Source organism: Miniopterus natalensis, chromosome 1 (assembly GCF_054644295.1).
Source record: "Miniopterus natalensis isolate mMinNat1 chromosome 1, mMinNat1.hap1, whole genome shotgun sequence".
NCBI classification, from domain to species: Eukaryota; Metazoa; Chordata; class Mammalia; order Chiroptera; family Miniopteridae; genus Miniopterus; species Miniopterus natalensis.
In genome coordinates, this window is record NC_142081.1 from 178,961,391 (window position 1) to 178,988,432 (window position 27,042).

General features: G+C 46.8%; 1 protein-coding gene across 10 annotated transcripts in view; it reads left to right on the forward strand.

The window, feature by feature from the left end:
- Positions 1–27,042, forward strand: part of APBB2 (amyloid beta precursor protein binding family B member 2) — a 301,532-nt gene that overhangs the window by 261,501 nt on the left and 12,989 nt on the right. For 9 of the 10 annotated variants that reach the window (XM_087827688.1, XM_087827708.1, XM_087827703.1 and 6 more), the window contains one exon: positions 26,561–26,675. In XM_087827688.1, coding sequence (XP_087683814.1) covers positions 26,561–26,675 — 115 coding nt within the window. Of the gene's footprint in view, positions 1–4,877; positions 4,924–26,560; positions 26,676–27,042 lie in introns of those variants that run through there. The other variant, XM_087827714.1, reaches the window with a different exon arrangement.

The window sequence follows — 27,042 nt, forward strand, 5'->3', positions numbered from 1 at the left end:
TTATAATGTGAGAAACACTGATCCGGGTGCTGCTCCGATATCCTCAGTGGTTATGCGGTGATACAAAGGGATCAAAGGGACTGTATGTTTAAATACAGTCTCAAATAGTTGAAGAATCATTCAGGGATTTTCTTATCCTAAATTCAGGGAGAGTTTCAAGTGGCCTCAGAGTTCAAAGCTGCTTTTACCTTTGGGTGAGGCAATATAGGGGATTTGTGGGTGCTATTCAAGGACAGTTCAATTCATGTTTATATATATTTCTGACAGCATTGTTTCTAGGAGCAAATTAAAGTGCTTGCTTCTATAATGAGTTAACAGTGTGAGCATTGTTATGACAATCCCGTAACTTTCTTGTTTAGTGTTTATACTTATTTAATCAAACAAATTGAATTTGGATTATGGCTGTTACACATGATAGCAGTTATTATCCAGTTTAAGTGCAGGTCTAAAGGAAATAATACTGATTTTTTTTTTTTTTTTTGGTACTACTTGGGGACATCGGAGGTTATTGGTATGCTGGTTGAATTTTTAATTAGGCTTGTGTGGAGGAAAGAAAGATTAGTAGTTGGGTTTTTTTATTTTCTTAATGTATTATGTAAATAAACTATAATATTTTATTCTAACTAGGGAGTGAGATGATTTTTAAAAGTTTGATTATCTCCTTCTATATTTTTATTTAAAGCATGTTAGGCTTTTAAAGTAGATAATAATTTTAAGGAACATTTTTATTTTTAGAAAGAGGAAAAGAAAATAATGGAGCAGAATACCATTATAACACTCAGTTACTACAGTAACAGCTACCTCATTTTTCAGGGAATGAGCTGTAATATGTACCAGAATTCCACAAATAATTGAACCTATCTTTCTATAAACCAAACCTTTTTTAAAAATTGCCTTCATTCTGCAAACACCCCTTGTGTACTTGCTCTGTGTAAGCACCACGCCTGATGCTAGAATTCAGAGTTCATCTAACAAAGGGCCTTCAAAAAAACAGATGTTTCAGTACCACTGACAGCTGTGAACACAGAGCCATGGGCCAGAGACCACAAAGCCAAAAATGATAAGCCCTGGGGAGCAGGGAAAGATCCATGGAAGAGGTGACATTTGATCTGGACCTTGACGCAGAAGTTGGAGTTTGCAAAAGTGAAACTTATTCTTAAAATTGTAAAAGTATTACATGCTAATTGCATGCAAGCTCGTTTTAAAAGTACCTACAGAAAAAATTTATCAATTTGATCATTTCCTGTGGGTCAGGAAATGTGCTTGCTCTGAAAATACACTGGCAAAAGTCCACAAGACCAGTCTTAGGTTCTCCAGTTTACTGGAAGGACTCGCAGAACTCTCTGCAAGTTATTTACTCATAGTTAAGGTTTATTACAGCCAAAGGATGGGAATTAAAATCAGCCAAGGGAAGAGATACATAGGACAGAGTCCAGGAAAGTTCCAAATATAGTTTCCAGACAGAATTGGCCTTTCCCCGTGGAGTCATGGACAGCATAACTTTCCCAATATTGATGTGTCACAATATGCACGGAGCATTGCCAACCAGGGATGCTCATCTGAACCTTGGTGTCCAGAATTTTAATTGGGCTCCATCACAAAGGTATGGTTGACTGCCCATGTGGCTGATCTCAGTCTCTACCCCCTCCAGAGGTGAAACTGATGCCAAATGACCCAAAGCCCCTCCCCTAAATCACATTGTTAGACTACCTAGTGTGACCTAAGACCTCCAGGTGAACAAAGACACTTGTATCAGGTATGACATTCCATGGTCTTAGAGATCACCTCCCAGAAGCTGAGGGCAGAGACCAGACCTCTCTCTGGTCAAGGTTGAATTTCTTACTCTACAGAAACAAAACTAGACACCACTACAAGTTTGTAAAACTCACCATAAAGTGAAAGGAGACAAGACCTCTGAAGGAAAAGTCTATGATGCTGGGGGTTGGATGTGAGGGTGGGGTAAGCGGTACTGCCAGTGGGATGATTTTCCCAGGGAAATGGACTGGTATCTAAAGGAGGGGAGGCATTAGCTAGGTTCGTGGTGCCATGAAGAGCGTTTCAGGAAGAGGAGAGAGTTGGTAGAAAGGCTCTGAGGTGGGGAGTAGCTGGACATGTTCCAGAAACTGCAGACGATGAGACTGGAGCAGAGAGAAAGAGGAGGGAATGTGGTTGCAATATTAACTAGAGAGAAAATAGGGACCAGATCCCAGGTGGCCTCAGACACCCTGAGAATGATTATGGACTGTATCTCCAGTTAATGGGAAGCCTTTATAGAGTTTTAAAGCAGGAGCATAGCTGCTCAGATCTGTGATTTGTGTTTTTCAAGGGACACATGCGGCTGTGAGACTAGCCAGTCTGTGACAAGAGCAGAAACAGGGTGACTGTTAGAAGATCACGCAACCATCTCAAATATGGCAGCTAGAACTAGGGTGGTGGCAGTGAAGCTGGGGGGGGTTGGGGGGCAGGACAAGTTTGAGAGAGCAGCCAGAGGGAGAGTTGGTGAGACTTGTCAAGCAAGATTGCCCTGCCCGGCCGGGCGTGGCTCAGCGGTTGAGCGGTGACCTAGAATCCGGGCAATCCTATTGGGGTTCGATTCCTGGTCAGGGCACATGCCCGGGGTTAGGGGCTCCATCCCCAGTCAGGGGCATGCAGGAGGCAGGTAGCCGATCATTGACTCTCATCATTGATATTTCTATCTCTCTATCCCTCTCCTTTCCTCTCTCTGAAATCAATAAAGATATATTTAAAAAAAAAAAAAGGCAAGATTGCCCTGCTGCAGACCCTCAGCTGTCACATTGGGCTGTCACCTATGGGCACCTGGCAGCCCCACCTGATTTGTTGCTTCTACTCTGCTGCAGATGGAGAATCAGACAACTGACTAGAATTATGTGTAAGAAAGGAAGGGCAGCCTCTGAGGGGTGATAGGTGTAACAGTGAAATCGGTTCATGCCTCCAGACTTGTTCTGGCTGCTGATCCCCAAGCCTCAAACCCACCACCCCACTTCCAGTTCAGGCTGCGTTCCAAACAGCTGTGGTTGCCAGAGCAGTTCACTGTAAACAGCTCTTCTAAAGAGCTGCAATATTACTGGTCATAGATTCAGACACACCACGAATTAAATCATTGCCCCCTTTGAAAGACAACCACTAACCAGAAAAGCCTAATATAAAATTGTTAGACAGAGCTTACTAAGTGTTGAACAAATGAATAGATGTCTAATCCTCTTTTAAAACATGAACTTTTTTTTTTTTTTAATCCTTACCTGAGGATGTTTTTTCCATTGCTTTTCAGAGAGAGTGGAAGAGAGAGAGAGAGAAAGAGAAACATCAATGTGAGAGAGACATCGATGGTTGCCTCCTGCACCTGTCCCAGCGGGGGCCAGGGATCGAGCCTGCAACTGAGGGACGCACCCTTGGCCCTAATCGAACCTGGGACCTTTCAGTCCGCAGGCCGATACTCTATCCACTGAACCAAACTGGCCAGGGTTAAAACATGAACATTAAAAAGAGTTTACAGCCCGGCCGGGCGTGGCTCAGCGGTTGAGCGTCAACCTGGGATCCGGGCGATCGGAGTTTGATTCCCGGTCAGGGCACATGCCCGGGTTGTGGGCTTGATCAATGACTCTCTCCTCATTGATGTTTCTATCTCTCTCTCTCTCCCTCTCCTTTCCTCTCTCTGAAATCAATGAAGATATATATAAAAAAAAAGAGTTTACAGTACACCTGTGATGTGTTTCACTAAACCCAGACAAAACCTCCTAGTTACTACACCCTTGATTTTCCATGTATGTTTCATATTTTGTTTCCCTATAAAAGGAGTGTATGGGACTTTGAATATGGCAGAAAGCATGACTGATGTCCCCTGCCTGCTTCACTTTGTTAAATGCTCAATCAAAAATAATGCATTCTCACCCAGAAACAATTAGAAAGAGGAAATACTTTCAGTACACACACACAATATAATCAGAGACCTTGGATTTTCCTTTGAAACTCTATTTTGGCCAATGGCTGGCCAGCACTCTTATTTAAAATGCTGTCACTTCGCCAACTGGACACTTTCCTGCTTCCAGGTACAGGAGTTCTCAGCTGCAGATGACAGTGTTGGGATGCCAGTGTCATCTTGGCTCCAGGCAGCAGTAAAGGAAAAGTGCCTTAAGGGAAGCGGTTATGGGACGGGTGTGTAGGGGTGAACTCTTAAGGGCTTCGTGTAAACTGGCGTGTACATTGGCAGGGAATCTGAGAAATACCTCTCGGCTCAGTTCAAAACTGGCTGCCTGATTGGTCAAAGTACAGTTTGCTTCTGCTTTGCGGTGGCATCGCGGGGACTTGCTGGCCCGGGGTTGAGTACCGTCCCTCCCCCGTCTCTCACCTCCGGCCCTCACGGGTCTGGCACGACCATAGTAGACACCAGAAACCCAGGCCAGGGACACCCACTTTCTAAAGAGGTTCGGTGGGATTAGGATGAACCTCCCAGGGCCTGGGAGGCGAGGACGGGAAACGTTCGTTACAGAACGGGGTATGTTGGAGGCGGGGGTGTTCCACCCGCGTCCCTGCTCGCCCTGGGCGGGGCGGGGGGCTGGGAGCGCGGCGGGTGGGGTGCGGGGCAGGGGGGTCAGGGGAGCGAGGCGGGGCGGGGCCGGGGAGCGTGGGAGTGCAGCGGGCGGGGGTCCGGGGAGCGAGGCGGGGCGGGGCGGGGCGGGGGCGGGGAGCCCAGCGGGCGGGGGCCGGACGCTGGGAGGCGCGGACGCCACTCGCTCCAACTTGAGAGCCGCGGAGCGCGCTGTGAGCGCTGCTGGGGTGCGCGGCAGCTCCAGGCTAGTTGGTGCCCGCACCCGGCCTCGTCCCCGCTCCGGGGGCGCCATCCCCGCCCAGCCCGGGCGGCCCAGGCGAGGAAGGTGCGAGGGGGCCGAGCGCCTTTGTCTGCAGGTGCGTGCGGGGGTGAGGCGGCGGGAGACCCGCGGGACAAAGGCGGCCCCCGCCTCCCGGAGTCCGCGCCTAGAGGGGCGCATGGTCGGGGCGGCGGGAGGGCTGAGGAGGGGTCCCTCTGCCTGCGGCGGGAAGGACGGGTGTGTGGAATGGGGGAGGGGAGGGGCTGTGATGCCGGCCCCCGCGGGAAGCTATCCGTGGGGCGGCTCCGACGGCCGCCCCGGCCCTGGGCGGCGCTGCCCCGCCGGTGCTGCGGCCGGGGCGCGGGAGCGCGTTTATCGCACGGGCCCGCTGGTGAATCACACTGATGTTTTCTTGTCTATCAGGAGTGAGAAATGATCGCAGGATCTGGGTAGTCCAGTTTTTGTGTTAAAAGCAATAGGCTTTGGTGTAGAAAGCCTGCATTTTCAAATAACTTTTATTATATGATTTAGAATATTGGTTTGACGTCTATGTGAGAAAATGTCTCAGATTCCCAAAATGTAGAAAAGAAGCCAACTTATCACGTGCTTGCTCTTGGCATTAAAAAAGGGCTTTGTGTTTTAAAGAAAAATGTAATTTAAATATTGCATACAACACTTTATTGGATTCTCAGGGAGCATGTGCCTTTCCTATCTATTAGCTGCTTCCTGTACCAATATTATAACCAGGCATGTGTGTGGATTCCCTAATTAATGTGTTGGCTGTGAATCTTCATTATCGCCCTGGGTGGGCGAAGGCGAAGGCAGAGGAGGCAATCTATTCCTCTTTTTTTTCTTTCTTTAACTGCAGCTGTAGCCTGGCTCTGACTTGCATCATGAAAGGTCGGCCCTGCCTGCCTTCCTCACCTTGTTTTGGTTTTCTTAGACCTGTGAGCAGTCAGTCTCTTCTCCAGGCTTGCTTCTGACGCAGAAGCAGTTTGTAGGTTTTCTCCCTAAAGTTCAGCTCCTTGCTTCTGCCTTTTAGCTGCTACTTGCTTTGTAAAAGGAGTTTTCAGGTGTCTTAAGAAGTTAGTGGCAGAACATACTGTGAGGAAAGCAGCCCTAAAGCTGTATTTGTCAATTTTGTCTATAATTTTTTAAACTATAGACTGTGAGTGCCTGTGTTGTCCAAGATGAAATGTGAATAAAGGGCTTAAAAGGGGAACGACTTTCCACAAAGCATCAGCCGTTATTGTTGAAGAAGGGGCAGTTGTTCTTGGCAAGGTGAGCGAGGCTCAGAGTGAAGGCATGGTCTGTGTTCTGGTTTCTGAACCCCACCTTTCTGACAACTGGTGTATTTATGAATTCTTTTGTTATGCTAGCAGGTCCTAGCTTTTGAGCAATGGGAATAACTTATTTAACAGTAAACACCCATTATGTGCCGGGTATTGGCAATAACAATTAAATGATAAATGCAACAGGTACCTTCCTGCTTTCTTGGAACTTACACTGTGCTGGCATAGGGCCTATTTCAGGTCCTCTGAAAGGTGTGGATGACACTAAGGAGCCAAAAGGATGTTGCTGCTGGCCGCTGCCCTGGAGATCAGCTGGGCCCAGAGCTGTAGGTGCAAACGGGTGTGCCGAGGACACCTCCCTCCAAGAGTGGAGGTATTAGTCAGGTCAGCGGATCACTGCGCACTGGAATTGTCTTCTTGAACCTGCTAACCTTGATCAGGGATACCTCTCAAAAGAGTCTGGGACCAGAAGCGGAGTTCTGAGAGTTTGAACAGTGGCATTGTATATGGATGTGATAATTCCAGTCTGTTTCAAAAGCTGTCAGTCATGCAGTCTCTTAGTCTCACCTCAATAGCTTTCATCTTGAACAACCCCTCGGGGAGATGAATTTCATTCTGAACCACTGACTGAGCAAAGCTTTACATCTGTCTACAGTCTCCCAAGTGTGAAGAGGTGACTCCTAGGTTTAGAGACCTGGAACACAGGTGGAAAACCCAATTTACTCTCTCTCAACTTTTTGTGGGTTTTAGGGAGTATAGTGATGTCACATAATTTTGTACTAGTCTGGGTTTTCAGACTTCTCAGCAAATCCCTAGAGTCACATGAAAGCATACTAAATAGTAGTGTCACTTGTTTTTTTCTAAGTGCCTATTTTAAACACTTATGAATATAACATTTTTGAGAAATTCTTAGACCTGTGGATTTCTCTGGTCCTAACATACTACCTGGCATGGGATGCCCTCTATAAATAATTGAATTGTTGAATGAGCAGATGAATGAATATAGGTAAAATATTTTATTTTCTATTTATAGGGTTTAACTATGACCATTACGTATACTCGATATTAATAATCTGTAGATGAATTTGCTGTTCAGTAAATATGGAACATCTATATGTCGGACATCTTGTGAGATATGTGAGGGAATGAGATAGACAAGATTCAAAGAGGCAGGCCCTAGCCGGTTTGCCTTGGTGGTTAGAGTGTCGGCCCCCAGACTGTTAGGGTCCCGGGTTCGATTCTAGTACCTCATTTGCAGGCTCAATCCCCGGCCCCTGGTCAGGGCACGTGCAGGAGGCAACCAATCCATTTCTCTCTCTCTCTCTCTTTCTCCTCTCTGAAAAGCAATGCAAAAAATATCCTCGGGTGAGGACTTTTTTTAAAAAAGGCGGAAGAGAAGCCAGAAAAACAATTCAGAAGCAAGATGATACAGATTAGGATACATGCCATGGAGACAGTCAACAGCACAGTGCAACAAAGAGTAGCTCAGTGGGAACAGGGGCCACCAAGAGGCAGCCCATCCTAGGAGGTGACACCTGAGCTGAGCCTGGAGGTTGAGAAGAAGCCAGGCATGTGGGGAGCAAGTAGGAAGGCCTGAGGAGGAGGAGCACTTCGCGTGTTCCAGGATCTGAAAGGAGGCAGCGCGGCGGGAGCCAGGAGGAAGGAGGCCAGTGGTGTGCTCCGGGAAGAGGCGGTAGGTGCGGACAAGATCCGACTTTTTGTCTACGGTGGACGGTTTGGGTTTTCTTGTTAAAGCCATGAGAAGCTTTTGAAGGGTAGTGTCCTAGGGAGTGTTATGATCTGATTTATTTCATTAAAAAGATCTCAATGAATGCTGTTAAGGGCAATGGATGCCAGGAGCAGAGGCAGAAGCTGGGGGACCAGTTCGCAAGTCCTGGTCCAGGAAAGATCAAAGTCGTGGCCGAGGCAATGGAGAGAAGCCGGTGGTGGAGATTGAACGGGCAGGACTGAGCGTAGAAGGTGCAGGAAGCGGGAGAATCTAGGACCGTACCTGGAGTTTCAGGTGTACTGTTTCTCTCTTTTAGAAGTACATAGTAATAGAAATAATGACTGTATAAGGACAGCTACGCAGTGGAACAACTAATTTTCAATTTATGTTGTATCAAGACCTTGATTTCATTTTGTTTTATTGTCCAGTGTGGATGAGGTGACATATCCAATGGATGCTCTGCATTTGGCCATTTTTCTAAGACATTTTCACCCTCCCCTGCCCTATCTTTCTCAACTGATTATTCGACCTTTGAGCATTTTCTTTGTTCTGTCATAAAACTAAAGGATCAAAGTAAGAAAGAAGATAGGTTTAAGCTTTAATCCATACAGAATAATTCTACCTTTGCTCCTACTTTTATAAGAAACTGTTGACAATTGCATTTGAAGTTATTTATTTCATGTGCAACATCCTACGTGGCTCCAGCAGCTGATACTCTGTCATAAATAAAACTTGTTCCATATGTATTTCAAATTGGAAAGAGTAAAATTCCTTAGTAACTTTGCTGGAAATTCAGTGAGCACTTCGTGAGCTAGAAAAGCCATTTCCTTGTATCTTAATGTAGAGAAATGAAATATTTGGTTCCTGATAGGATTTTTGGTGTCGTCCTTCTATCTTCAGATTTGTGCACTTGAAGGATTGCTTCTGAAACCAATTTTGGTTTGGTTTTGCAAAAAATATGTGTATGTTGATGCAGAAAATATTCCGTAAGCAGATGAGAAGGGGCAGAAGTGACTGGGGATGAATAAATTATGACAGTTAAAATAATTATGGTAGAGGAAAAGCAGCTGACAGAGCACAGTTGACAACTGGGGCTGATTTGGCCTGATTCTCTCATGTCAAAGCATGCATGTGTTTGCCAGGTTACATGAAAATGCTGTTTTCAAGGAGTCTAGTGTGACTTGTTTTTTATTTTTCTCCCCTTCCCCCCCACTAAGCATTCTAAGAAGAGTTATAGCCTGCTAATGACCTTCATGAAATAAATGAACTGGGGCAGAGCTCCATCTGAATTCTGGTTCTTCTTTTGATGTCCATGTGAAATTTCAGTTGAGCAGGAAGTTTTTTGGTTCTAAAGAAGATACAGATTGGAAGGGAGCTCTTATTCCTGCATCTGGGTGCAATAGTTTCTAGCTGGCCCTGGAATTTGTCAACTATTACAAAGACTATTCCAGCGTCTCAGCCAGTCACACAGGTGTAATGCACACTTGTTTTAATGCTCTGCTGTTACCATCTTGAAATCCTTAATTTTTCCACATGGGGTCTTCTGCACTAGACTTCACAAATTATTTAACTGGTCCTAATCTCAGTTTTTTCACAAATTATTTAACTGGTCCTAATCTCAGTTTTTGTCCACATTGTATGTTGCACGCCTGAGTCAGGTTGTCATCTAATCAGGTTCGGCACTTTTTCTGTAAAAGTGCAGATTTTAAATATTTTGGGCTTTTGGGCTGAATGGTCTCTGTTGCAACTACTCAACTCTGTTAGTGTAGCACAAAAGCAGCGACAGAATATGTGGCTGTGTTCCAGTGACACTTTATTTATAAAAACAGGCAGGGGGTAGTTGCTTTGTGATTTGGGGGCCATAGTTTGCAACCCCTGATTTAAAGCACCTGAATGGAACCCACAGTGACAACTGAAATAGGGACCTTGTCCTTTGGAAGTAAGAAGGCTCTGTCGCCTTGGGCCAGCTTTGTGGTGTTCTGAAAACCAGACTCCAGAGAGAATTTCTGGAGAAGGTTGGGCTGTTTGAGGTATTTCTGTGGCAAATCATTATTCAGACATCCCAAGCTCACACTTGAGCTTCTTCAAGATGGTATATTTATCAAATATGAACAAATGTGGACAATAAAAGGAAGGTAAACTCAGTACCATGATGGGATAGTGGTTTTTGGTTTTTTTAAATATCACATTTGATGGAAAAGAAAAAAAGATTCTAAAACAGAGAGACTAGCTGCATAAAAAAGGAACCTTACTGAATAGGAAAGGTGTCTTCTTTCAACCTGTATCAAGAAGCTAACTCCTGCTAAGGTAGCTTGGTACCTGTCGCCGGCACAGGGATCCTCTGGTGCCAGCTCTTCCCACCTCTCTGCCTTAGCAGGTATGGGAACAGGTTGTCTGGGTTCTTTTCCCTAAATGATACACAAAGGTTTATTTCTCTTCAAGGACAATTAGAATTATCTGGGGGGGTTGGTAAATCTTGATAGAATCAGCGTACAAGGGAAATTTATATATTGATTTCTTTAGAAGCAGAAGGGCTGTTTTTCATTTAGACAAATGTTCTGAAGAAGGAATCTAGTTCAGGGCTCTGGAAACAAGATTATTGTTGCTGCTGGAGATGATCAGAGGATAGATTTTGCTTTGCTTTCAGATAGACTCACAAGAGATTAATAATCTTTTCCGAGCTCGCCTGCTGCCCATTCAGATGAAATATGTGTTTTATTAACATTGTTTCAGATGACATGAAAATGGAGTATGAACTAAAGTCCTTCTAAAGTGATGTCTGTGATGAATAGTAGCAGGAGAACAAAATCCAGCCAACTCCCTTTTGTTCAGGGCATTGTTCCCTTAGGTTCTTACCAGGTTGGTTAAGTATATAGGGGAAAGTCCTTAGTTGACCCTATTTACTTATTTATTCAGTCTTTCAAAAATATTTAATGCGTACCTACTACGAACCGGGCAGCGGTGATTGAACAAGGATGAAAGGTTCCTGCTCACAAGGACTTTGCAAGGCGGGGGGCTGTCAACCGATGGTTGTTGACACCAATTCAGGGCCCACAGAAATCTCTGATTTGGAGTGCAGCGAAGAAGGAAACTTCCGTCAGTGCAAAGCAGCTCAATTGTGACACAGCCCGGCTGGGAGGCAGCCCTGGGGCAGGCAGCTCCCGGGCAGGGCCTCTCCTGCTAGACAGGGCTGGTCTGCTCTGGAGGGCACAGAAGGTATTTCAACCCAGCCCGGGAAAGGCTCCCTAATCCCCGGGGAGCTGGCTTATATAAACAGAAAGCCCCGCCTCTGGTCCCGGATTGGTCAGCCCTCATGCAAATAAGGACTGTAAGTCCTCGTAGTTTGGTTGGTCCAAAAGACACTTTCCTGATTGGTCAGAATGGAGCTTCTCTGATTGGTCAGTGCTGCACAGCTCCAACGGGATGGGAAAGCCTCAGTCCCATTGGCTGCAGCAGGATTCCGGGAGCCCCTCTATAGGGGCAGGCTCGCGTGACAGAGACACAGTGCAGGCAGGTCAGCGCAGGCTTCTCTGTGACGTGCAGCTTGCGTGAGAGGCCCTTGTATAGAAATGGCTGCTGGACTCTATTTTTTAAAAAACTTGAGCCCAGTTAGCCACCAGGAGCCCTGCTCACTAGGTGCCTTCTTTCTCAGGGCTCACAGGGAGAAGGAAGGACAGACAGTAAACAAATAAGCAGGGTAGTTTTACATGGCGGTGAGTGTCGGGGTGGTCCAGAGGGTTCTTTTAGGGCTAATGACCATAAGGAGGAGCCCTCCGTGGAAGACATGAGGAAATAAGTGATCCAGGCAGCAGGAGTGGAGAGCACAGCGGCTCTAGGGCAGAAACAGGCTTGTGTACAACTTGGAGAACAAAAGGATCCAAGTGTGGCTGGAGCCCGGCAGGCATGGGTCAGACAAAGTGAAGTCAGAGAGGCAGGTGGGATGTTTCAGGGGGGTCATAAGCAGGGGAGCAGCAGGGTAAGAGGCTGCTGTGTAAAGGAGGAAAACGCCTCAGCCTTTGTCTGGGAAAGTTATTCAGACCAAACACAGCACTTAATTTTTGCCACCAGGTCCAGCAGTGGTGGAACCAAAAATCCAGTAGGGACAGAGACAAGAGCAGAGAGCCAAGGCCCCCTTTCCTCATCTTGGGGTGGGGTTCTGAGGATCCCGTTAACTGGGAGGGAGGCCGGTTTAGGTGCCAGGTGCCCCAAAAGCACCTAAACTGGTGAAGAGATTGGCCATTGTGTTCCACTTGTGGATCCACCACTTTCTAGTTGTGGGGGTTTGAGCAAGTTAATTTAAATTGCCTCAACTTAGATTCCTTGTTTGTAACATGAGAGTCATGAAATACTTCCTCTGCAGGGTTACTGTGTGGTGAGGCCATATAATGTATGCCAAAAACAAAGTCTGGCTGTTAGCAGGTTCAATAAATGGGAGCTGCTATTGCTATTTGTAATTAGCAATCAGTCATCCTAGTGTTAATATCCATTTTTGTTTAGGTATTGTTGAGTTTATAGAGTATCAGTGTTACCAAACGCAAAGGGTTTGCTGCTTGGGGTGTTCTGTTCAAGAACATGGTTGTGTGGTTGTCTGGTTGTCCTTTGGTAGTTGTATTTACTTACAGGTCCAAAGTTCTTCCGCCCCATGGAGGGAGGCTTAGCCATTGCTTCTGTTCACTGTTCAGTTAATTACACGTTGATTTCTTCTTTGCAGGTGCCTAGTCTCATCCAGTTGCAGTTCTGGTTATAGTTCAGGTTAAGCTCATTGGGTTGCAGCTGCAGCTGCATGAGCAAAATACTGTGCTACGTTTTAGCATTTAGCAAGAATGGCATTTAGTAAGAACCTCCCAGACCTTGAGACCCTTGTCCTATCTAATGTCAGGAATAATTTTATCTAGATGGAAGCTTACAAAATTTAAATGAAGGCCAAATGGCTTTTTGTGACATCTACACTAGTGTGCCCTCTATCTGCACAAAGAAATGGGGATTGGCTATATCGTGACAGTCCCTAAAGGCTCTTGAAAATACAGAAACTGATTTAAGAATGTGCCTTGCCCACAAGAGGCCCTCCACGTGGCTGGGGCATGGAGTTGAAGAGAATTCATCCACAGGCTCACTGTGGTTTTAACCAGGAGTCTTGTTTGTACCTTGCCTGTGGTCTGTGTCCTCATGGCACTTCTTGCATGGAATCCACTTTCCCAGCATGGAGAGCTGTCATCTTCCCTCCCTGTATCAGTCTTTAAGTATTCACACATTCCTATACCTTGTCAGATAGGAGCCTCCTGCTTATCAAGTAGTTTTTGTTTTACATTCTCAACTTTCACGAAGGAATCCAGCCCATGGTTCTATAATTCAGGTAAAATTTACATAATTTTATCCTTTGATTATGCCCGAAACTTTACACCGTGAAATCGTAACAGCATGCGTTATTTCTCACTTGAGAACTAAATATAAGTCATGCGTGTATTCTTTTGCTCAGATATTCAGAGAAGCAAGATTGTTGTTTTTTAACTGTAATACAAAACAGATGAGAGCAGACACTCGTTAATTTGTGCTTTCTTCAAAGATGGATTTTTTTCAAAAAAAATTCTTCCTGTTTGCTCTCAAATATCTTTTTTTCCCTCATTAGTAAGCTGACTGGTAACTATTGTGTCTTCTCTCCAGTGGCATGAGAAAGCCCTTTGTTTAGAAGAATGTGCCTTGAATTTCAATAACCTTATACTGCTTTAGGTCCTCAGCTTCACACTTAGTTCTGTTGAGACTGTAACTCCCCTTACAGATCCCGGCAGCATTGAGCTGGGGGCACAAGCAGGAGCAGGAGCAGGGAGGTGGGAAAGTAAGGGGCACACTTGGTCAGAGATGGGTGTTTCTGTCCCAACCGTGGGGTCCTGGGAAGGACAGACCTTTTCCCAACGCTGAATATTCTGAAACTCGCCAGACACCAGATGGTAAATTTGCATAAAATCAGAATTCAGTTCAGGTCAGAGGACTTTCCCCTGCAGGATGTGGATGGTGGATGCTAAAGAGGCCTGTGAATGCGTTTCAGGGATTGCTGAACCTTCACCCCCACCCATCGAAGAGTGTGCATAAAATTGTGGGCCTGTGCCCATTTCAGATTCCAAAAAGTTCCATGATCCAAAACATGTTGGGAACCTTCTTGTTGGCATACCTCCCCCTTCTCACCCCAGTTGGTTACCACACTGGTTAGCACATACATCATATGAGAGCCTTATGGAAATTAAAAGAGTCATCCTCAAAGCATTCTTAGGAAGTGAGTACCACTGTTATTCCCATTTTAGAGATGAGAAAACTGAGGAATACAGAGGCTAAGGGCAAACAGCTAATCAACGCCAGGGACCAAAAAAAAATAAACATTTGAGGCTGGGGGGAAAAATAAACTTAGGTTCAGGAGTTGGCGTGTGAGTTTTCATAACATCAAGTTTTATAGGTTTTACTTGGTTGTCATGAGGAGACTGCTGGCCTGTGCTGGAGCCCAAAAGACCCCTGGTGGTGAAAGACAAGCATCAAAACAGCCCGAAGCAGAGAGATCTGCGAAAATGGAGTGAGCAGTGCTCTGGCTGGCCTGATTTCCGTGCGCAGTGTGCGGAAAGTAGCCGGCTGCGTGGTTGTGTGCTGCATGCGAAGTAGGTGGCTGTGCTGGGGTTAGGAGATGCACCCTCTCTCAAAAAGCCAGACCAGACATTGTCATTCTGGTGTGCTGTTTGTTTGGAGGAATTTCCTATTCATTTGGATGCCCAGTTACACATGCCAAGTAGTTCTGTTATTTCAGGTTTATTTTAATGAAAACAATGCCAGTTACTCCCACATTCATTTTCCCAAGAAACAGCTGTGGAGAGCATGGTGCTCAGGCAGCCGTGGGTGTGCGGCTGGCGGGGAGTTCGTGCTGGGGTTTCATTCTTCCCACTGGCGTCTTGTACAGCGAGAAGGGAGTGAGCGTGTGCTGACCAAAGTTAGCGCTCTCCTCGCTCAGAATGTTGTGTGTCAGGCAGAGGCCTGGCTTTGGGCTGATGTTTTACCCCCGGCAAATTTATAAGGCATCAAAATGGGTGGAGCAGCTGCCACTGTGACTCCAAGTTTGGCCCTCAGGGAAAAAACACAGCGGCTACATATCAGTGTTGTTTCCGTAAGTGAATGGCTAGTAACGAGTCTGATTTAAAATAGCCAAGGCTCCAATAATATACACAAAAGAAGCAGGTTATATTCTCAGGTCTCTGGATTTAAGATTATTGGGCAATATTTTTGCCATACACTAGGCATAAGCTTTTTATTCAGAATAAAAAATTAAAAGCATTTGGTATATACCAAAATCTAGTCAAGGAAGTGCTACCTGCTCATTCTTCTTTGTAGTAAGAGTGAAAGCATTTCTGATAAAAATCTGAGCACTACGCAGTTCCCTGACCATCTAATCTGAGGTGAGAAATCCAAGACTCAAGGGAAGGTGACTAATGTTTACTAAGCATTAGACTCAAATCCCAGGTCTTTGGATCCTTTACTGATGGTCTGAATTGCCTCCAAAGATTAACTTTGATAATGGGGCCAACGCGGAGCAGAGGGGACATGAGTGGGAGGTGACTTCCCCTCTTCCTGTGGTCAGTGGTACCCAGCAAATCCAAGGAGAGGGCCCCAAACTCTTCTCCAGGTGACCTCCCTTCCATGGGAGTCATTTCATCTCAAATGCTGCCCAGCACAACCCAGCTGAGACATGAAACCATCCGATGACTGAGTGATAATTGATAACTAATGATGCAGTTTTTGCACTTTGCTACGTGCCAGGGACTCTCTTACGCACACCATCTCATTTAATTTAATTCTCATGACTGCCCTGAGCCAGGTGTCCTTAACCTTTTTTCACTGACAAGGAAGCAGGTTCCAAGGGACACACCATCTAACAATGCACCCGACACCTAGAGGGGAGCCTGGGAAAGGGGGAAGGTAAATAACATACGGGGGGGGGGGGGGAGCATGGCTACCAGCAGGATTTGAACACAGCTCTGTATACTTACTCAGCCTAAAGCGCCTCTCTTGGGAATTTTCAACCACCTTCTCCCCTTCAAAATTTCACAGGCCAAGGAAAGAAAGGGAGGCTCCCCACTTATCTAAAACCCCAGGTTCTTTACTAAACCCTTTGCCCCTGTCTTGAACACTTGTGTATAGCAACTTTCTGTGTCATTTGGGGAACAAACCATAAACTGGTTCTGCAGGACTGTGAAGAAGTATGAGGTACCCATCATAAGTATATTCCAAAAAGACCAGAATTAGAGTCCTGCAGAATCACCATCAAACTCTGAGTTCGCCATGCAATAGCTGTGGACCTTCATCAAGTTCCTCAACCTCTCTGAACTTGTCTCCTTTTTTGTCAGTGAGGACAGTAATATTGGCCTTATCAGATAGCTGTTAGGGCAACACAGAGCCAGAGCTCAGTAAAGGGTGGTTGTTGGGAGTGTGACTGTTTAATCGTATAAGTTACAGTGTCGTTACCTGTGCCTTGGGGCATACACATCACAATGGTTTCCCTCAAATGTTGAGGTAGATATTTACCTATTTGTATTACAAGTCACATGTGCCTATTGTGTACTATTCAAACAAATATATTAAACTCCTTCATAGTCCCCCCTGCAGATAACAAACAGTCGACAGTCTGGGTGTTATGTTGTTCCAGACTTTTTACTATGCATGTGTTATGTTACACACTTGAACTTTGCTGCTTTTCATATGAGCCCAGATAACTGCGACTTGGATTGTTTGCCTGTTTGGATTCCCTACTTAATAATGTGCCGTGGTTGTGCGCTATTGGGATGTACAGCTCTGCCTTTCCACCTAATGACTGTGGCTCACTGCCAGGCGATCGTGCTGTTTCACACCAGGATTTCAGCTTTCATAGCTGCAGGGTTCTGCTGGCTGCTCCATGACCCTGGCTGCAGAGTGCCTGAAAAAGCAGGATTCTTCCTTGCCTCCATGTCACCCAGTGCCATCGCCTCTGTGGTCCAGTTGCTTTATGTATAATGCACCCATGTGACTGACTTGGAGACTCTGCTCTCATACTCTGTCAATTGGCTGTGACAAGACCAGAAGGGGATGGTGAGCACGCTGGGTCAGGAGGTTAAGTGACTTCATTAGGGTGACCCTGGCAGCTCAGGGCAGCTCTGGGAATGGAACTCAGAGTGGCTTCAAATTGCTCTCAGCATCTCTCCTCTTTCAGCTCCTCCCTTCCCTGCACATCTGTTTCCTCACCCTTGAGCTTTCATTCACTGGCCTTCCCACTTCCCGCCTCTGCCCTGACCTGCTCTGTCTCCGCTCCCTGCTGTCCTGTTGCCCTTTCATGCTGCACTTCAGTGAAAGTACTTCGATTATAATGTCATAGCTGTATTAATAGAATTTTAGGGGTGTTAGTAGAACAGGTAAGGCTGTTGCCATGTCATTGTTCCCATATGTTTTTCTTTGGGAGCAGGTGGAGCTGGAATAGACGCTAAGTGCCCTGCCAGTGTTTACTGCAAACAGTTTCCTGCACTTGACTGTGATATTTTAAGCTCAGTTACCTCCCCCGGCTGATATGTTGCCTGTAAACTCAGCTGGCAGCTCTTGGCTTCATCGTAACATGGCTCAAAATACACACTTCTGTGTAAGAGTTCAGCTAAAATAAGCACCGAAAGGTTACTGATTGCAGCAGAGCCGGGGACTGAGATGGGACCAGCGCCCAGAGCTGCTGCCCACGGGGGGTTTTATTTGCCGGATGCCGTGTGAACGCTAACGTGCTGTTTTCTGCTCTGTTTCCTCATGCCTTCCCGGATTCAGAGAGAGGTAACCGTCCGATTTTCACTCTCCCCCGTCCTGGTGTCTTCAGTGTCTGGCCAAGCTCACTCGCTGTCTTTATGCCATATTGCCATCGTCACAGCTGTCCGTGTCTTTGGAAGGCAAAACTTTATTTTGTTTAACCTTTTGTCGTCATCGTTGTGTGTCGTACTTTTAAAACAGAGTGTGGAATTGCGTCTGGGTCGCTAATCCTCTTTCGTTTGGCCCTGTTTGGGGAAGGTGATGGGCAGCTGAATAAGGGACTCGGTCACTTTCACTGACGGCTGAGAAAAGTCTCATTGGCATGCTAGGGAGTAAATGTGATAGAAATGTTTAGGTTATGTGCCATGTTGTGTAAGGGGGCTTTTCCTGCTTCTTGAAGAATTAATATGAACAATTGCTTCTGTTACTTATGTATTCTCTAGAGTTTTATTGGTGAGGTTGGGCTCTAGGCTAATAGCCAAGAAGGACTGGCTCAATTTCCAATTCGATTATGAGCTAAAATATATGGAGTTCCTCTCCTCCCTTCCCACATCTAGAAGAGCAAACTGTGGAAAGGATATAACTCTGACACGAAAGGCAGTTTTATACCTCAGACTGTGTTTTCAGGGCTCTGAATGTCCACCTGCCCATGTCGCTGAGTGGAGGCTTTAAGCTCTCCTATTCCATAGCTCTGTCACTTAAAAGCTCCATTTGTTCATATTTTTTTATTTCTCAATTACAGTTTACATTCAATATTATTTTGTATTCGTTTCAGGTGCGCAGCATAGTGGTTAGACTGTCATATACTTTACAAAGTGTTCCCCTGGGTATTTCCCTACCCACCTGGCACCAGACGCAGTAATTACAACATTATTGACTATATTCCCTGTGCTGTGCTTTACATCCGTGTGACTGTTTTGTAACTGCCAATTTGTACTTCTTAATCCCTTCACCCCTCCCCACTTTTGATGGAAGGAGAAAGTTTTGAAATTTTTCTCCTTGAAAGAATGAGTTACTGCTTGGCAAAGTTAAGAGGCCCAGATAACATGTTTGTGTTAGAGTCGATCTCAGGTGAACTGAAGCCACCTGGCTGGGGCTGAGCTGCTCTCTGTGCCCAGTGATGGCATAGACTGGGTGGGAGCACTGCCAGGACCAGCCTTCCAGGGCACGAGAAAGAGAATTTGCGAGCTTGACCTCTGGAGGTAGTGGAACTTCTGGAAGATGAGGGCTGTACATTTGGATGCAAGTAAAGTAACTTGTCTGAAGTAACGAGTCGTGTGTGATCCAATGGTGAGGATATTTTCAGCTGTTTGCTGGGTCCTACCCTCAGGTCTTTTCACTGGGAAGCAGTTGCTCTGAAGATCACAGCAAGACTGTTTTAGAGAGGGCTACGGATTCTGGTCTGCCCACACCACCTGGACTATTTGCAGGTGGTAGAATTTCAGATCTGCTATTTACACAGCCTGTGTGGTCCCATGGAGGTGCCTGGGGAGGGAGGGGTTCCCTGTGGAGAATGTGTTGACCCAGGTGATAAGTTCCTGAGATGCACCTTTTAGAATTTATGAATTTAGCATCTTCTTAAATTTGCAAGGAAGGAAAAAGAAAGTTGAGTTTGTCATGCTAGAGCCTGAGCCTTGTGCACATGCCCGTGGGTAAAATTAAAAACAAAGTCGTGTGTGCTATGAATGAGATCTTCTGGATTGGCCATCTACGAAGATGACATTTCTCACCCCTTTTCTCTCTCTTCTTTCCTCCCACCCCCAAAACAAGGTTTTCAGAGTACTATCAGAATATAAGAGCAGTTAGGCAAAGAAAAGCAGGCCATCTTTAAACAGGATTCCTCCCCCTAGGCCCCGTGCAGGTGGAGCAAAGAGGAGAAAAAGCTCTTTATCATAGAGGACTAGAAATGGGACGCGTGGATCAAATCTCTTTGCTGCTGTTTTGTCCCTATTTGCAGGTGGGGCCCACCCTCCGCAGTAGTAACAATTATGTGATTTACAGCTCCTACAGAAAGATAGGCTGGGAGGAAAGCGCCTCCACATACATTTCAGTGAGTCTTAATGTAATTCGTAAGAGTGCAAATGGCTATTAAACATCCCTCCGGGCCTGGCTGGGCGTGGCTCAGCGGTTGAGCATTGACCTAGGATCCAGGAGATCGCCATTCGATTCCCAGTCAGGGCACGTGCCTGGGTTGCGGGCTCAATCCCCAATAGGGGGCATGCAGGAGGCAGCCGATCAATGACTCTCATCATTGATGTTTCTATCTCTTTCTCTTCCCCTCTCCCTTCCTCTCTCTAAAATCAATAAAGATTTTACTTTTTTAAATCCCTCCTGGTTAAGGAGACAGTATTTCAGAGTAGGGTTTTTCTTTGACTTCTTTTAACCACATTTATAGTAACTACTGTTAATCAAATGCCTGTCACGTGCCAGCCTTCACAAATTCTCGCTTCAAACATAATATGTATTTGATCTGAGCAGATTCAGATTCTGTGAAAGATGGTATCAAATTGTGGAGATGTGGCCAGGGACACTGACCGAGGTTTGGTGGCAGACTGAATGGAAGGGAGTGTAACAGAGAAGAAGGGAGGGTTATTGCCAGACAAATCCGGGCTGCAGCGTTACTCACCAGGTCAGCTCTCCCTGGGCTGCCCCAGGAAGCAAAGCCAGATCCCACAAGCAGAAGTTGCAGGGAGGCAAGTTTCAGCTCATTATTTAGAAAAGTGTATATTCTGGTTCAACAGCAATGTTCCAGCAACGGGAAACAGGCTGATTCATTAAGTAAGTGAGATTTCGTCTTACTGAAATGGCCTAGGTACCACCTGTCCAGGCTGCTATAGATGGGACTTTAAAATGTTAGTCTAGGTGAGCAGTAGGAAGTCTGGAGACGCCTCCTGAAATCCTTTTGAGGATAAGCACATAAGCAAATTCTGTTTACGGAAGAGAGTAGCGGGGGAGAGATTTAGGGAAAGGGAGAGTAGATCTGTCTTGGCCATTTTTTAATAAAGCCCATTTGAATAAAGAATTGTTCGTTCATTCCATAAAGATGGATTCAGCCTGTGCAGGGTTGTTAAAATGCTGTTCACCTGAGAACAATCAAGGCAACCTTTGGTACTTTTTCTTTGTCATTAAGAAATTTGAGGCTGTCGTGTAAGGTGTCTTAGCACTGGCATTTCTCCCTGGCAGGACGAGGCTGGCCCTCTGGCGGAATAACTACCAGGGTGACCAGCAAAAGGAGAGGAACAAAAAGAGTTGGAAACACAAGGGCTCAGTGAACAAATGGTGAAAGGTGGTTGGTTCTTGGTACTCACTTCTGGTGCAGTTTACGGGAGATGCAAAAAACTGCAGTCTCAGTCTTCCACTTCATGGTTTATTTTTTTAAAGTGCTGTGATTCCCATGATTGTAAGGTATCAGTGGGGCAAAGCTCCATGTGTGGGGAGCAGGGCACCAGTCCCTGGTCCAGCATCGTAAGTGGAGTGAGCTAGAGCAAGAGACAAAGTGGTTCTTGCTGCTGAGTGTCAGACAGAGTGCTCAGACATCTGGAAGAATTTATTGGAAAAGATGAGACCCAAGGCCTAGAGGTGCATGGCGCTAGGCCACTGGGGTGCCTGGTCATTGGGGGGGGGGGAGAAGCCCGTATGAGCCCAGCTCAGCTCTCGGAGATGGGACCAGGGAGCTGCAGCCCAGCTGCCACTGCAGCTCTGAGGAGAGAAGCAGGAGGGGGAGCGCCATTGAGCGCCCTGCGGGTAAAGGCTCCTACAATGCCCTGCAGCAGGCTGGCCCGCACCCTCGCAGTGTCGGAGCCCCTGCAGGCCCTGGCTGGCTGTGGGACACTGGGAGGCACCTGCTGCTGTTTCCTCCCAACTTCACGTGACTAGCACTGGGCTGATGGTAACAGTTCAGGTTTGCACAGTCTGTCAGGAAAACTCTAGCTTGAGAGGTTGTGTATGGTAAAGCAATTTCGTGTCCCCCTTGGAATACAGAAAATCTCTAGAAAATGTTAAATTGCTCTTACGTGTGAGCAAAGAGTTCATGATCTTCTAGGATTGTAACACTGATGAGGAAAAACTGTCCGAGGCTGAGTCGGGCAGCATATTAATAGTTGTTGAAGCCTGGATGGTGGGACATGGGAGTTCATTGACTATCCTTTCTGCTCTTGTAAATGTTTGAAAAGTTCCAGAATGAGAAGTTTAAGGAAAAAAGAAAAAGTTGTATGTACTCTGTTCTTTTAACTCTTATATGCCTCGGTCTCCCGATGCTGGGCCCTAAGCCCCATTCTCCAAGGAGAGGGCCCAGGAGGCGGAGGTCACCACGGACCTCGCTGTCGCTAAGGCCAAATGGCCCTTCTGCTGATCAGCCTCTGCGGCTCTGGAGCCTTCTCCTAAAATGCCCTTTCTTTGATGTCTTCAGAACCAGCCTGTCCTGAGCTCTCCCCCTCCCCAAACTCTTTCTCCACCCTTTCGTTGGACCCTTGGCCTCAACTGGGCCTTGAAATGCCTTTCTTCCTCGTGGTCCGGGCCTTGTTTTGCCTCTTCTCCTCCCCGCTCCCATCAGCTCCCTAGACTTAGCTGCCTCCCAGGTCAGTGATCGTCCCTGGAGCTCATCAGCGTCCCTCACCAAGTCCCTGCCCCTCCCCACCCCAGTGATGAGTGGGCGCTTGGTTACCCTGGAGGGGCTCTGGAGTTATTCTTGCTTCCTCTCCACACTGTCAGTCCTGCCAGCTGTCCTTTCAGTCCCTATTTCCCATCTGTCTCGTCCCTGTTCTCACAACACTAACTTAGCTATGCACCTTCTTTGGCCTCAATTGGACCATTGCAGTAACCCCCAGCATCTCGCTTCTTGACCCTTTTGTTCCACCAGGAGGAACTTTTTAAAACATGTTGGATGGGGTCGCATGCCATATACAAAGTTTGGAAGGTTCAGAGAAAGGGCCAGAAGGTGGGGCACAAGGAGCTCCGAAGACCAATTCTGGACTGCTGCACCACCTCCAGGCAGCCACCTGTGGCCTCTGCGCCACGGGATACACACAGGATGACCGGGAGTTCTTCCAGACACTCTCTTACCTCTGTGCCTTTGCTCATGCTTATTTGACGGTTCTTTGAACCATCCACTGCCCTTCTCACCCCGGTGAGGTCCTTATTAAGCTTAAAGATGCAGCTCAAATCTCATGGAAATAAGACAGTGGCCTTCTGAGGATGGACTCTTGTCTGTTTGTGTTTTCATCTCTGGTGCCTGGTACAGAACAGTGGCTCAGAAGTATTTGTGGAAGTGAATTAAATATTTTTTTAAATAGACGTCTTTAATACTATCACATATTTCATTAGAACATGAAGCCAACTGGCAACTGTATTTGTTTCCTGTGGCTGCTGTAACAAATTATCATGAACTTAGAGACTTAAAGCAACACGGATTTATTCTTTTACAGCTCTGGAGGTGAGAAGTCTAAAATGCATCTCACAGGCTAAACTAGTGGCCCCGGCAGGGCTGTGTCCCTTTTAGAGACTCCAGGAGAAACTGTGTCCTTGCCTTTCTTGGCTCATGGCCCCTGCTCCTGTTCTTTCACTCGTAAGGAGAGTGCCTCCTTCTGTTACAGGGCAGTGAAAAACTAGGAAAATTCCAGGGCAGGTGCAGTAGGAGAGCTAAGACAAAAACTTAAAACAAGGCCAGACAGTGTGGGCAGTTTGCAGCCAACTTGTAAACTGCAAGCCCTTGTCTTTCCGAAGGACACTTGAAAGCAAATGGTTAATGACTCTTCAACTGAAAAATGCAGGAAAGGTGTGGAGAAGAGAAAAACAAGGAGAAAATGAACAAGAACAGGGTTATCTTTTTCCTCCCTCAACAAGAGGCCAGCAGTCAAGGCCTGGCAAAAGGAAACTGCCAGGTGCTTCTCATGAATTCTGGGAAGGCCACAACAAAATAAGAACCTTGAGAATTAATCTGTACCAAGATATTCAACAAAAATGTTTTTAAACCTATGGACAGGAGAATATAGAACGCCTTGAACCCCCACTCAACTCGCTAGAATTTGGGTGGCCTGAATCCCAATTCATTGCCCTTTAGTTGGTTCTTTACTGTCTCTGAGAGGGGACAGACACAGTTGAGACCTGTCTGGTAACTACAGCTCCTATCCTTTGTCCTGACCTCCTTTGTGGTACAGAAGTTAAATACTGTAATAAGCGTTTAGACACAAGCAAGGTCTTGACGGCCAGAGGGCCCGGCAGGCTTCTGGGCTGGACCGCACGGAGTAGAAGGGGAGGTGCGGTCCCGACAGTGCAGGGAAGCTGGCGGTCAGCAGGCCAGGGAGAAGCCCTGAGGGGACATGGAGTCCCACCGCTCTGGAGCAGACGGGAGGGCTCCTCAGTTGGAGGAATCATTCTGGAAGAGTTGGTAGGATAAGTTTTAGAAGTCCTGAAATCCAAAGATTTTTGGACTTTCCATGGGTGACCCTAGGGCTTTGCGGAGATTTGGCCTCAGAACAGTGGAGGCTGTACATGGAGTTTGAAGGAAAGGAGCTGTGTGTGGTGAGACATTGTGTGTATGGCTCTAGGATCCGTGTGGGGAAGAGTAGCCAAGGGGAGGGGCTGCCCTTGGGCACGGGCTCCCAACGCGATGCCTCCTCTTCATCTCGTTTTTAAGTAGTATGTTGCCTTGATGGAGGGTGAGACTAGGACGAAAAGGCCTCCAGACCACAGCCTGGAAGAAGGCTGTGCTCACCCCTCACGGTCTGGGCCCCGCTCCTCGCTCAGACCCACCCCTGAGCCCACTGTCCCGGGACCCACTCACGCCTCTGACCACGGGCCAGCTCTCCCACCGGGGGGGTGCTGCAGGCCTGTGCTTCGGGAAGGACGGAGCCCTCGGGACCCGTTGTGGCCAGGCCTGGACTGGGGACTGGGGACGAGAAAGGCACAAGTCATCCTCAGGGAGCTGCAAGGAGCTGTGGGAAGACAGACTCATAAACAGACACGTGTGGTACCGAGGGCACTGTAGGAGGAGCCATGGCAGCCCCGGGAGGGGTGCCCACCAGCTTCAACTGAGACCTGAACCTCGACAAGGGCGTGGAGATGGCTCGAGCGAAGGGGCAGGGAGGCGAGAACCTGCTGGTGCTCGCTCGGTGCTAGGGCTGGTGAGGAAAGGATGGGTGGGTTTAGGACATTCCAGGAGGTAAAACAGGCTGAACATGGGGGCTGGGTGAGGGGGCGAGGAAGGAGGAGAAGGTTGGGAGGTCAGGCGAGGACAGGCTGAGGTTAGAGTGCCTGCGGGCAGCCAGGTGGAGATGCTCTGACCTGGAGCTGTGCTCAGGGAGTCCCCCTGAGGGGCAGCCTGGGGCATGGCAAGGTAGTGGGGACAGACTTCCCCTGCTGGGCCCTCTCGGTGGCCAGTTGCCTCCAGTGCATCCATCCCTGAACCTTTCTTAGGATGCCAAGGGTATTTTGGGGAAAAGTATCAATCACAGTCTGTGAGAAGACCGCCAGTTCTTACATCGAGAGAAATAATTAGAAATAGATTCATCCGTGGTTATATCTGCAGACATTATCCTGGCTTAGCAACAAATGCAAAGAAATCATTGCGATCCATTACCAGGCAGGTACATCTGGGCATTTATTTTTCATAAACACTCTGATCTTTAAACTACTGTCCTCCAGTAATACCAGTGAGAAATTCAGTAGTGTCGTGTGGTTCTTTTGAAGCCAGGTAATGTCACAGTAATTATCCCTTTCATCAGTGAAATAGACGCGAAAGCCAGCCCCAGCTGCACGCTCACTGTGGGGTCTGAGCTCACCCTGCGGTCGCCTTGAGCGCTGGAGTATGAGACGTGCCAAACAGAACCCAGTGCCCAGGGCAGGATCTCAGCCTGTGGTGTCTCTTTGTTCCAGCCCACCTGTGGCTGCCCGTCAGCTTCCTCCAGCAGCTGTGGGTCACCCCTCCTCCGTGCACGTTTACATGTTAGAACCTGTTGTTTTGTTTCTGCTACCCCACTGTTTGTCACAATATCACTCATGCAAATCCATGTTCTTCTCAAGCCTGTTTTCTGTTTTACAATCATAATGTTTGTTTCTCTAGATTGAAGGTTTCTATAAAATCCAGTTTTCATTAAGGGTTGTTAGAGAGTCCAAGACTGCCATGGACCAGGTTTGGGGAACACTGTACAGGTGTACCTCACTTTATTGCACTTTGCAGATATTACATTTTTTATAAATTGAAAGTTTGTGGCAACCCCTTGTCAAGCGAGTCTTTTGGCGCTGTTTTTCTTAGGCTCAGATGAAGATTAGCATTTTTGGCAATAAAGCATTTTTAACTAGGGTATGCACATTATTTTTGTAGACATAATGCTATTATACACAATATACTACAGTATATTGTAAACATAACTTTTATACACACTGGAAAACCAAAAATTTCGCGTGACTCGCTTCATTATGGTGGTCTGGAACTGAACCTGCAATATCTCCAAAGGATGCCTGAAACATGGCTAGAGGTAAAAATGACAAAACTGAAGCTGCCCTACTTCAGGCACATCATGAGATTGCAGAGTTCTTTGGAAAACACAGTAATGCTGGAAAAGAAGAAGACCAGCTACGAGATGGATTGACACCATTATAGAAGCCCTAGGCCTGAGTCTATAGGAGCTGAGCAGGGCTGCTGAGGAGGGGACATTATGGACATCACGCAGTCATAAGGTCACCAGGAGTCAGAGCCAACTCAGCGGCACGGAACACACATATGCCTGTAGTTATTTTACTCAGAAATGAATTCCTAATATCCATAAAACTGTTCCTCTGTGTTAGGTAGCCTTTGAAACCTTTTTTTAACCATTGCCTACTGTTTACCACTGACATACGGGCTACTAGCTCAGTTAACATGCTCCACCAGAATGTGTTGGTCAAGCTTCCTTTTTGTAATGTACTGATAAATTTTGTTTGCACAGAGATTTTGCTTATGTAGCAAGAGACAAAGATACAAGAATTTTGAAATGTCATGTATTTCGATGTGACACTCCAGCCAAAGCCATCGCCACAAGTCTCCACGAGATCTGTTCCAAGGTAAGGGTGGTCAGGGCCAGTGGCTCATCCCTCTCTTTTCTCACTGCTGAGCAGGGGAAGGGGTGTGAAAGGGTGGGAGAGTGGGCACGCGGACCTGCCACCGAGGTCCCGAGAAGCAGGCAGACCATGTGCTAGGCCAGCTGCATGTCAGGCATTGCTGTAAAAGGCACTCCATCTGCAGAATGATAGAGCTTAGTCCCGCCCAGTCTGGGGGTATAATAGGCGGACAGAATAGTGGCAGATGCCGTGGTAGAGATGTCTGCATCAAGCCCAGCTGGAAACTGGGCAGATTTCCCAGGGACAGGGCACCTGATCTGAGAGCAACCACATCACCCGCTGGCTTATGTTCAAATAGTCAGCCAAACCC